Source organism: Oncorhynchus mykiss, chromosome 9 (genome assembly GCF_057628025.1).
Source record: "Oncorhynchus mykiss isolate SJ-2025 chromosome 9, ASM5762802v1, whole genome shotgun sequence".
In the NCBI taxonomy this organism is placed as follows: domain Eukaryota; kingdom Metazoa; phylum Chordata; class Actinopteri; order Salmoniformes; family Salmonidae; genus Oncorhynchus; species Oncorhynchus mykiss.
This window is the reverse complement of record NC_143030.1, coordinates 68,524,822-68,537,600: the sequence shown is the minus strand read 5'-3', so window position 1 is coordinate 68,537,600 and position 12,779 is coordinate 68,524,822. Positions and strand designations below refer to the sequence as shown.

The window sequence follows — 12,779 nt, the reverse complement described above, 5'->3', positions numbered from 1 at the left end:
CAAGCTAGCCATGATTATACAATGTATACAGACATGCAGAGCAAATGCAGGATCAATTGTATAATTTTTGTGAGAAAAAAAATCAATTTCCTTTTAGTAATGTTTACTAGAACTATAAGTGGAAGGAAAATAGCATTCTGTCAAAATCACATCGCTGTTTATTTGTTTTCAATGACGCCACTGCATTTAACGTTTTACGTTGAAAAGTAATATAAGCATCTAAAATGTGAAAAGCGCGCAGAAGACTTGACAAGCCATTGGACAAACCTTGATCTTCCCCGGGAAAGTTGTTGCAAGGTGGTTCATATTCAAACAGGTAATCAAACTCCAACTCATCTTGGCAGTTTACTTGACTCAGTTCTTCTTCCAGCCCTAACTCACTAGGGTCTTTTCTGTCGTAAAACGAGCTCATCTGTCTTATTGAATCAATCTACTTATAATAAAAATTAAAGGAAGCAGATATTTTGTATAATCAATGATGTTACTCTGGCAGTTCTCTTCATCCACGAAGGCCTTGCGATGTCAGAGGCCTTGACGGAGGTGGATAGGCTATGATAGAATCTTCACTTGCTCAATTGAAGCGGTAATACGCCACTGATGCCTCAGTAAAAAAAAAACTGCGAAAAGAACGAGCAGCGAGTGCAACGTAATAGCAGCTAAACTTCCTCTTTCAAACTAAACCTCATATAGAGAGATAAGGCGTGTCTATTTTCATATAGAAGCCCTAAATAAATACGGTGCAAGGTGTCAAAGGCGGAGTGATCACGCCTCCCTATGATCATTGACAGAACAGCTGCAGGTGCACAACTTCATAGTGATGAGTTGCATCAGTGGTACAGTTGATGTGCTGCTGCCCCCGGGTGTCTGGCGCCAAGCAATTACGCATGGTATATAGGGATATCTTACTGTAACTTTTAATACAAACTAAAGATATGCCCAACTAGAGTCGCCTTATATAGCCTACAGTATGAACGGATGTTAGACTGGCTTACTGGATGAGCATTAGAGCATTTTCATCCATTTTCACCCATCATCCCAGATGCTGTATCAATGAGTCAATAAATATTTAAATTATGAATAATTACAACAACAAAAAATAAGTTCACTGGTATGGTCTATGTTCTAATGAATGTATTACGTACTAATAAATGTTTATACCAGACCCTTTATAAACTACATTTGACAAAGGCATTTCTAAAGCTGCCATTGGTTCATTACATGTAAATCCAATGGAAAAAGCTTCAGGATTCGACTGTTTAGGTGGAAAGGTTTGTGACACTCTAAAAACAAAATATTCCTGGAGTATATTTTCGGGGTTCTTCAAATTGAAACTGTGGGGGAAGCTCTATAAGTTCTTTAAAGAACCCTTTTTAATGGTTCCTCAAGAGAACCTTTTAAACACGCTTTTGGGGTTCATTTTTTAACTACCCCCCCCCCCCCCCTATTATTATTATTAATAATACGCAAAACAATAACACAATCTTTTAGTTGTCAGTGTTTATTAGGATTTTAGTGGCATAGCAGAATAAAAAAATTAACTCCCAGCAGAGCCCTAAGTCCAATGGGTATATCCTCTGGAGTGTTGATGTTAATGTGTTGATGTTCTCCGTATCCATAGCCAGAATGATTTTGCAGTGCATGGTGATCGAACAGGTTTCCTGTTATATTCATCAAAGGTGTAGGCAGTGGGTGAAATCTGTGAATCCAAAAAAATAGTAATTATAAAGATGTTTAACAAAACCTGCATATGACAGTATTCATACTTTGGTTTTTGTGGTAAATGTGAATGATTGTTTTATTTTTATAATGGTTTCATACACATACCTTGTCCATAATGTAGGTGAGGATGGTACATGTGATCTGCATAACATACCAATACTAATTGACATACCTTTGTGTGCCTCCTTGTCTGTATGCCTTCAGACACAAAAGTGAGCAGTTCAGTCATCCGCACCCAATACAGCTAGCCTTCAACATGTTCTTATAGCCTACATATTCTTACCTCTTTGATAATTGATATCCATTGAATTGTGTCCATTTTCTGTTTTAGAAAGATTTGCACAAATATAAAAAGATAGATGGTATCATCATAAAACACTATCAATTTAGATCATATAGGGGACAAACCTTACCTTAAATTGAGGAGATCTTTACATTGTTCGGATAAGTGCCTGCCTCTGCTGTCCTTTCAAATTTAAAATCAAATGTTTTAGTTGGGCAGTTAGGTTCCTGCAAGAACCCCCACCAACTAAGGAGGTTCCTCGATAAACCCCACCTCTTATGGGGTTCTTGGAAGAACCTTTTGGGGGTCATTTTCCGTGCCAAGAACGCTAAGGTTCTTCTAAGAACTATGAGCATCTTAGAAGAACCCTCGTTGAACCTCCATTTTTTTGAGTGAAGGAAGTACTGTAGACTAGGTTGAAGATACCCAGGTCAGGACAACCTAATAATTCCATGAGGAAGCTTTTAAAAAATAAACAGATTCATGGGACCAATGTCGTTGCTAACCAGCATCGCTGGTCCCATTGTTTAGAATTCTTCCTAATGTATGCAGAGTTATGGAATATTAGAATCCTCTTGTAGATAGGCCGCCACTCGCTATACGTAACCAAGATGACACTTAGTGGGTTGTACTCATGAAACAGCACAGAATGTACCTCTGTTCAAACTGCACCTCCCAGGGTGCAATGTGCTCAGTCGGATCGTACTAAAAAACAACATTATGTGGTCCAAAACCAGGGCCCGCATTCATAAAGTATCTCAGATTAGGAGTGCTGATCTAGGAGTGCTGATCTCAGTTTAGCATGTTCGATTATAATAAATATGATTAAAAGGACAATGGGAACTGATCCTAGATCAGCACTCCTTCTCTGAGACGCTATATGAATACGAGCCCTGATTTACATTGAATTGAGAGAGCCTGACTTCTGGTCCCAGATCTGTTTGTGCTGTGGCATGACAATGACCATAGGAGTTGATTAAACAGCACATACATATCTAGGATCAGGCTAGAGAAAGTTTTCAGATTATTGTAATTTAAACCCCAGCCTGCGCTCCTTGGTGTCTAAACATGTTTTTTAATAGGATACTTAATATTTGTGATAAACTTGACAGTGGAACAACACCATTTGTAGTTATTACACCTGCAAACCCTAAAGTATCAGCTATTACAGTACAACCATTGTTATAGACTTGTAATAACGTCTTGTAATAACACCATACCGCAATAGCTATATTGTAAAGGTTTACAGCAGAAGTCTGAAATATGTGTGGGTCCTACTCCTAATTGCTCTTAGCAACAATAACTGAAAAAGAGTCCCATGCTAAAATTGGGTGCAGCCTAATAATGCCTTGATAGCAAAAAACGTGTGAAAGGGCTTATTAATGAAATACACATTTTTATAATTTGTTACATTTATTAATCCCCAACCAAACTGATAAATAGCCATGCATACCTTACCTGAAAGTCTCTTGCCTTGGCATTGTCATCATACTGAACTCCCAAAGACGGTCAACATACTGAACTCCCAAGGACGGTCAACATACTGAACTCCCAAGGACGGTCAACATACTGAACTCCTAAGGACGGTCAACATACTGAACTCCCAAGGACGGTCAACATACTGAACTCCCAAGGACGGTCAACATACTGAACTCACAAGGACGGTCAACATACTGAACTCCCAAGGACAGTCAACATACTGAACTCCCAAGGACGGTCAACATACTGAACTCCCAAGGACAGTCAACATACTGAACTCCCAAGGACAGTCATCATACTGAACTCCCAGCCTACCCAGTCAACATACTGAACTCACAATGAATAATGCAAATGAAATAATGTCCCATCCCATACGCTTTAGGTAACAGCTAACAATGTCTATTATACATCTTTACCATTATAGTATTATTATGAATTTTGATACATTACTGCCCATTATAGAGTCATTAATGTTATTTTAAGAATGAGGTTAGCCTACTGGTAATAGATGTAAACTATTAGAATTATAACCTGAAGCGTCATATTCATGTGACTACAATGACGTATAACCCCTACATTAGCCTACCTTACACGGCGCTATAGTGTTCCCCAATGGCTGTCCTGGGGGCATGTAATAGCGAATCGCCTGGTAGGCTATAGGTTGATCAACTCACGGGCGTCAGTTATTTCCCAAACCACTAACTGTACAGATATACCACATACGTTAGACAACTAACGAGTCCATAAACCCTATTTTGTCGAATCTACAATGTAAAATTACATGTACATACGTCCAGGACTAGGCTATTAGGCTACTCGAAAATCAATAGGGTTGATAAATTACCAGATTATCACAATTCAGCACGCGGCATCCATACCTTGATCCATCGACCTCATGTTGTGGTACTGTGCCAATCTCCAAGATTCTCTAAACATTTGGAATACAGTAAAAATTATTATAAAAAAATATTATCCTATCATAGCAATAGAAATCCACTCGCGTAAAAGGCAAAATAAAAATGAAGTATTAGACGTCCAATAGTCGTTTATAAATTCAGAAACATGGAACTAAAATAGACTCCAGCAAGCTATAGTTGAACTTCTTTTCCTTGCTCTGAGGATTACTTGAGTATCAAGAGCGGGTTCCTTCCCTGCTCTGGGTGTTTATAATGGTCCAATGCTGTAAAATAACGGGATTCCCTCAGTGTTTCCTCCTGTTTATGCACTTCGCCATGGAAACCTGGAGCGGCTCCATCTCTCGGAGACTCAGGGCTTTCCTGCAAAGCCCACGCTCAGGAATCCATGACGTCTCCGGCTCATGCGCCAAGGCATTTCTGCGGCTTCTCGCAGACAGTGGCACACAATAACTTCATTGTAGGGATGTGAATAAATTACTGTAGGACAGAGGCAAAAACAATGAAAACAGTATGTATACTATATACAGTACATAAATGTTTTAGGCTACACAATTGTAATGTTTGATGGTCACTTTACTGTAACTTGTACCTTTTAATTGAGTTGTAAAAATCAGAAGTAGTCATATAGGCTTTTCACTTAATTACAGTCTGGTTTTGAACCTGTGGGATATGTTGCTGGAAATAAAATTAGGCTATTGGTTGGCTTGCTTGTCATGTCAAACATGGAATCTTTTTGAGGAATTCTCAGTTTCACCCATTCAACTTTCTATTGGATATATTCTATTCTAATATAAGACGAAAAAAAGTTTGAAATCATGGACTGCTAAATTGACCCCAGCAAACATTTGCATTGCAAATACATGTGGCATATATTACCATTAGACATACATATTTCGCAGGGAAGTATCTAATAAAAAACAGAAGATTATTTAGGCCTTTTTTTTTTTGCACCTTACATGTGAAATTATCTCCAATGGACTTTACATTTGGAGGAATTGGTGCTTCTGGGACATTTCAGACGGCTGTTATGGGACCTTTTTACTGAAGAATGTGTCTGTTTTTTATGATTGTGTTTTGATTTACTGTCATTGTCTCCACCACCCTCCAGGTATTCCCCATCATGCCCTGTGTATTTATGCCGGTGTTCTCTGTTTGTCTCCTGGTTGTGACCCTTGCCTGTCCTGACCCTGAGCCCGCCCGCCTGACCACTCTGCCTGCCCCTGACCCTGCCTGCCGTCCTGTACCTTGGCCCCATCTCTGTATTACCGACCTCTGCCTGATCTGACCCTGAGCCTGCCTACCATTCTGTACCTTTGCCCCTGTTGTTGTAATAAACATTGTTACTTTGTCTGCTGATAGTACGAACTGGCCTTGACTGACCCAGTAGACCCGGACCAGCTGCGCAACGCCATCTCCTCCCACGACCGGAGACCAAGGCTATGAACACCTACATTGGGGACTCCCTAGCTGCAGGATTTATGCATCCTTTGTCCTCTCCCGCGGGTGCAGGGTTCTTCTTTGTGGAGAAGAAGGACAAGTCCCTGCGCCAGTGCATCGACTACTGGGGACTCAATGACATATCGGTGAAGAACCGCTACCCACTACCACTCATCTCCTCGGCCTTCGAGCCGCTCCAGGGGACCACCGTGTTTTTCAAGCTGGATCTACGGAATGCCTACCAACTGGTGCGGATACGGGAAGGGGATGAGTGGAAGACCGCCTTCAACACGGCCAGTGGCCACTACGAGTATTTGGTCATGCCATTTGGCCTCACCAACGCCCCTGCTGTGTTCCAGGCACTAGTAAATGATGTTCTCCGCGACATGTTGAACCGGTTCGTCTTCGTCTACATTGATGACATCCTCGTCTTCTCCCGCTCCCCCCAAGACCATGTGCTCCACGTCTGACAGGTTCTTCAACGCCTCCTGGAGAACCAGCTGTTTGTCAAGGCAGAGAAGTGCAAGTTCCATCGCTCCACCATCCCCTTTCTGGGGAACATCATCTCTGCTGGGAGTGTCCAGATGGATCCCGGGAAGGTGAGAGTGTTGGTGGATTGGCCCCAGCCTTCGTCCAGGGTGCAGCTGCAACGTTTCCTGGGCTTCGCCAACTTCTGTCGCCACTTCATCTGGCATTACAGCACCTTGGCTTCCCTCCCTGTCAGCACCCATTTCTCCCAAGGTTCCATTCCTGTGGTCCCCTGCTGCTGACCGGCGTTCCGGGACCTCAAACACTGCTTCATCACTGCTCCCATCCTGGTTCATCCTGACCCTTCCCGTCAGTTCATGGTGGAGGCCGATGCATTGGATGTAGGAGTGAAGGCGGTCCTGTCCCAGCGTCCTGCCCTGGACCTGAAGCTACATCCCTGTGCCTTCTTCTCCCATCGCCTCAATGCCATGGTTCTCCCAGCCGAACCCCGGGGGGGAGGGGGGTCCCGATAACCGGATGTTCATGCCTGACACGGGCCCACTCCTCCAGGCTGGCCTGCCACCCGGGGTCCTGCCAGATCCTGGCATTTGTGCAACAATGCTTTTGGTGACCCACCATGGTCCCTGACGTCTCCGCATTCATCGCCGCTTGCACAGTGTTAGCTCACAATAAGACTCCATCGGCAAGCTCTGGTTGGCCTTCTGCAACCTCTGCCTGTCCCTCACCATCCTTGGTCCCACATATCCCTGGATTTTGTCACGGGTCTCCCCCTGTCTGAGGGCAACACTGTCATCCTGACTGTGGTCGATGGGTTTTCCAAGGCCGCCCACTTCATTCCTCGCCCCAAACTACCCTTGGCCAAGGAGACGGCCCAGCTCATGGTGCAGCATGTCTTCCGGATCCATGGACTGCCCATGGACATGGTCTCCGACCAGGGTCCTCAGTTCTCGTCCCAGTTCTGGAGGGTGTTCTGCACCCTCATTGGGTCTTCGGCCAGCCTGTCCTCTGGGTTTCACCCCCAGTCCAATGGCCAGTCAGAGCGAGCCAACCAGGACTTTGAGACAACTCTGCGCTGCCTGGTCTCCGCCAACCCCACCACCTGGAGCCAGCATCTTGTGTGGGTGGAATACACATGCAACACCCTTAGCCCATTGAATGTTCCCTGGGGTATCAGCCCCAGCTCTGCTGAGAAGGAGGAAGAGGTTGGCATACCTTCTGCCCAGATGTTTGTCTGCCGCTGTCATCGTACCTAGGGGAAAGCCCAGTCGCCCCTCCTCAAGACCACCTCCAGATATCGACGACAAGCGGAATCCCACAAACTCTCCCCCCAGTTTATTGGCCTGTTTCCCATCTCTAAAATGATTAGTCCCTCTGCTATTCATCTTCTGTTGCCCTGTAATCCTCATATACACCCCACCTTTCATGTGTCCTGTGTTAAATCCACCCCTCCTCCTTTGGCGTACACAGGGATACGCCTCCTGAGTGTTCGACCACGGGGCAGGGGTTTCCAGTACCTGGTTGACTGGAAGGGTTTTGGCCCGGAGGAGATGTGTTGGGTCCCATCTAGTGACATCCTGGACCTAGCCCTCATCGCCCTGTTTGGGATACTGTCACACCCTGATCTGTTTCACCTGTCTTTGTGATTGTCTCCACCCCCCTCCAGGTGTCGTCCATCTTCCCCATTATCCCCTGTGTATTTATAACGGTGTATATAGCAGTCTCTCTTTTCTCGTCTACCTGGTTTTGACCCTTGCCTGTCCTGACCCTGAGCCCGCCCGCCTGACAACTCTGCCTGCCCCTGACCCTGCCTGCCGTCCTGTAACTTTGCCCCGTCTCTGGATTTTGACCTCTGTATCAAGGCACAAGGCGAGACCCAAATGCAGACACAAGAGGCAGATGGTTGGAGTCTTACAATGTTTATTAATCCAAATGGGTAGACAAGAGAATGGTCGTGGACGGGCAAAAAGGTCAAAACCAGATCAGAAGCCAGGACGTACAGAGTTGCAGACAGGCAAGCGGGTACAAAGTCCAGAACAGGCAAGGGTCAAAACCGGGAGGACTAGAAAAAGGAGAATCCAAAAAGCAGGAGAACGGGAAAAACGCTGGTTGACTTGGAAACATACAAGACGAACTGACACAGAGAGACAGGAAACACAGGGTTTAATGTGTGTATTGTATTTTGACATGTATTGTGGTGCTAAACAGGGCTCCTCTGGAAAAAATACCTTGGTCTCTAGATTGACTCCCTGTCAAAATAAAGGTTAAATAAAAACCTGACAGATCGGTACATATGACATTAATTTAACTTTTCATAATATGAACAAGGCCCCACTATCCTGGCTTCTATGCTAATGGTCAACAATGACATGTCATTGTTTGGATTGCATTTTGGCAACACAGTCAGCTCTTGGGGCTTATGCATCATCCTTTTTGGACTTTTAATATGTACATTTGCTACTGTAAATCTATTCACACGTAATACACACACTAGCAATTAAACACTCAAGGTCTACCTGAAGCATTTATCTTGGAAAGGTCTTTTTAAATCATGGGACCGGGTAACCCAAACCAATAAATGTTTCAAGAAAGCCTAATTCAGCACATTAACAAGTTCAGTGTGGTGCCCAGAGGAGGAAGCAGTGGAATTAGACATACAGAGAAGCCAAGGTAAACTTAACAGACATTAGTTCCAAAACCATGCAGGCCTATATCAGGCCCTTACTCTCTTAAACCCATTTTGTGGATTGGTTTATGCTACATAATACAAAGATAGGTGATTAGACATTTTAATACCTTGTAACAGGATGCATCCCAGAGTATGTGGAACTTGTGAATGGATCAAGTACTGGATATGCAACCATTTTGTTTAATTAAGTAAGAGGACATTTCCCACCATTAATATATAATGACTTATGAGGACTTATGGAGGCATTCATGAAGCTTTTAAAGTTGTTGTTCATTTAAAGTGGAAGAACCTTTATACCCATTGCGGTACATTGTACATTGTAGAAAATTAGGACACTGATATGTGTACTGACATCAAATTGAATCTCATTTTATTTGTCACATGCTTTGTAAACATGTGTAGACTAGCAGTGAAATACTTACTTTTCCAACAATGCTGAGTTAAAAATTTAAAATAATGTATAAAATCAAATATAAACAAAAAAAATACAATAAGAATAATATAAAACAAAAGTCTGACGTGAGCAGCAGAGCTTTCCATAGGAAAATATGTGTACTTTAAGGGGCATAATCAGGGATCTGATTCGAGTTCTGACATGGTTTTGGGTGCTAGATCCAGACTATGAAACTAAGTGACTGCAGTCAGTGACTGCAGAAAATCACACAATTCAGAGTATACATTTTAGGGTTAGCCTAACTCTCTGGCCGTCTGAGTTAAATCCATTGCCTACCAGATGTAAATTCCTCCACTGTGACGTTACTCTTGTGCAACGCAAATGATGAATGAGAAAATGAATATAGTTTGAGAAGGGAAACCTGACTGCGCCTGTCCAGAAGGCCGAGTTTGTATTTACGTTTTTTTCTAGAGGAACCCACTTTTTCAAAATGTATGCAGGATTCTTCCTTCACTGTATAACAGCTCATTTAGGGAGCATTGTCTGGGTTATAGCATTACACCATTTTAGTTTTTTCAATTGTAACATGCGTGTTTGAGTTTTGAAACCAGTGAAGCAGTGGAACTTTGATGTGGAAATGCATGGCACATTATATCATGTCTCTTGGAAAGCTTTCGAAGGAAATTCAGACAGATAAAGGTATGCGTAGACATTTGGCTCCATTTGAGTTTCACCTTAAGAAATCCATGCAATTGTATTATTTAAGGTAGACTACGCAATATAACATCATCATCAGCAGTGAGACTTCTTCCTTACAGTAATCAACAACAACCAAATTAAAATCTGCCAAGACTGTAAGCACTGGTTGTTCACAATTTATATCCCTTACAGGGACACCTGCATTTGTAAAAGCAAAAATTGGAATTGTGTTGTTATTGATTTCTGTAAGCAGGAAGTCACCACTCATTTGATGTCATATTGTGGAGTCTACCTTTAATGTGGCACTGCTGTCTTGACTTGAGAGTCATTATTGACATAGTTGTGTGTAGAACTTTACAATGTACACTAGATGTTTTAAGTACTAACTGATAGAGAAGCTTCTGTATTTAGATTTCAGTTTGGACTTCCTGTTCATTGTTTCAGCCAGTGTTTAAAACTTCATTCTTAAAATAAAGTTCTATAAAACAATTTTAATTTCTTAAAGTTGCTGCTTTAAAACTGGACAGAACAGTAGTTCATAGAACTGAACTAAAATGCTTGGATAGTAGAACCAGGCGGTATATTATGTTGTGTAAATAGAGATCCTGTTCTTCTTTTGCCACTTGCCATCTTTGGAAAATATTTCCTTCCTTCTTTTTCCAACTGAATGAACTAATACGTTCCATATCAGTATGGGAACTATATGAACTAATACGTTCAGTATCAGTATGGAAACTATGTATGACCACTATGTATGGATGAAACAACCCCCGTAGCTATGTAATAGGAGTTTGATCGATACTTTAATGTTGGTATAACATTAATTTCTCTGCTTTAGTCCAATGGAAAACAAAGTTACATAGCTCATGGATTCTCCCCTTTTGAGCACAGGTGGTGTTCTGAAATCCCATGAAACAATATCCTCCCAGAAGACACTCTTCGGTGTTGTAGTACCAAGTTTCCGATCCTAACTCAAAACTCTGACATCCTTCTATCCCTTCTATTCCTGTTTGTTTCCACGGTAGCCAAGAGGTGGGGACTACAACGGTGAAACTTCTTTATTCAGCAGTACATGGTAGAGAATAAGCAGCCAGAAACCAACCTTTCAGTCACCCCTGTGCTGTGCCACTCCTGCCCTCTCAGGCTAACACCCATGGGAGACATCTAACACTATGACTGTCTATTCACCCAGCACCTCAATAACAATAACAACAATAACCTCTGACCCCTATAGGAAGAGCTGCGTCTCCTACTTGTACTACAGTACCACAGCTAATACCACTACAACTACTACTCAGTGGTGCAAAGTACTTAAGTAAAAATACTTCAAAGTACTACTTAAGTAGTTTTTTGGGGTATCTTTACTTTACCATTAACTTTTACTTCACGACATTCCTAAAGAAAAATAATGTACTTTTTACTCCATACATTTTACCTGAGACACAAAAGTACTCGTTACATTCTGAATGCATTTCTACTGCCTCTAATTTGGCAGACTCACTAAACACACATGCTTTGTTTGTAAATGAGTGTTGGAGTGTGCGACTTGATATCTGTAAAAAAAGGGGGGAAAATTGTGTCGTCTGGATTGCTTTATATAAGGAATTATTTATACATTTACTTTTCAAGCTTAAGTATATTTTAGCAATTACATTTACTTTAGATACTTATGTATATTTAAAACCAAATACTTTTAGACTTTTACTCAAGTAGTACTTTACTGGGTGACTTTGACTTTCACTTGAGTCATTTTCTTACTAAGGTATCTTTACTTTTACTCAAGTATGACAACTGGGTACTTTTTCCCACTACTGCTACCTCTACAACAACTATTACAAATACAAGTACTACCACTCCCTTAACAGATAGCTCCTCCTCTTCTAATGATGCAATGGAGAAAAAAAAAATTAACTGACAGTTACTGTATATCATCTGAATCGCCTCCCTACCATACTGTTTGAACAGCACTGTACTTCACTCTCCCTCACTAGATGTTATAGAGGATTACAGTAGGAGGGGAAATATTTCAGCGACCCTTCCTTCCCAATAGTAGTAGGTGCTAAGACCAATCAAAGCGTTCCAGTCCTGCCAGGCTATAAATAGCTGTTGAGGAGGGTGTGTGCATGCTCAGCACCTTTTCCTATGAGGAGCCTACTGGTCACCACCAAAATCCTTTGTTTACACTGGACATAATAGAATGTGTAACAGATTGAATTATAATTGACCGTTTTTTTGTATTGATCTGTCACTTTTGATTTATCCGAACAGTACGGCAAATAGGGTTTGACATCATTTTCTATTTGGCATAATAATGTTATTAAAATCATGATTGTTTTTCCGTAAGGGTACATTTTTTCCCCGTGTAGGAGTACAATTGACCCTAACAAGCTGTCTTTCTCTATAGAGGACTCCCTGACATCAGAATGTGTCTTCAGCCATACTGGGTACTCTATATCTCTCCTCTTTTGATTGAGTTGTAGGTTTGGCAATGCTGCAACAAGTGGCTCTGTTGCTCGCTTGAAGCTCTGAGGAAAGAGTTTAAAACATTAAAGATAGGGGTCATTGCTGTTGATTCTGGGGTGGAATTTCAGTTTTCATTGGGCTGATTAACTTAAATGGGTTGTTTTATTGGTATAACCTATGCATTCGGGCAAAAAAACAAAAAAAAACATTGGA

At 41.9% G+C, this 12,779-nt stretch overlaps 1 protein-coding gene across 8 annotated transcripts in view; it reads right to left on the bottom strand.

The window, feature by feature from the left end:
- LOC110532618 (nuclear factor of activated T-cells, cytoplasmic 2) overlaps positions 1 to 4,723 on the bottom strand; it is a 52,029-nt gene extending 47,306 nt beyond the window's left edge. For 2 of the 8 annotated variants that reach the window (XM_021616674.3, XM_090185150.1), the window contains exon 1: positions 4,360 to 4,723. In XM_021616674.3, coding sequence (XP_021472349.3) covers positions 4,360 to 4,417 — 58 coding nt within the window. In that variant the 5' untranslated portion in view covers positions 4,418 to 4,723. Of the gene's footprint in view, positions 1 to 267; positions 1,697 to 4,325 lie in introns of those variants that run through there. The other 6 variants (XM_090185149.1, XM_090185151.1, XM_090185148.1 and 3 more) reach the window with 5 other exon arrangements.
- Positions 4,724 to 12,779: the final 8,056 nt, after the last annotated feature.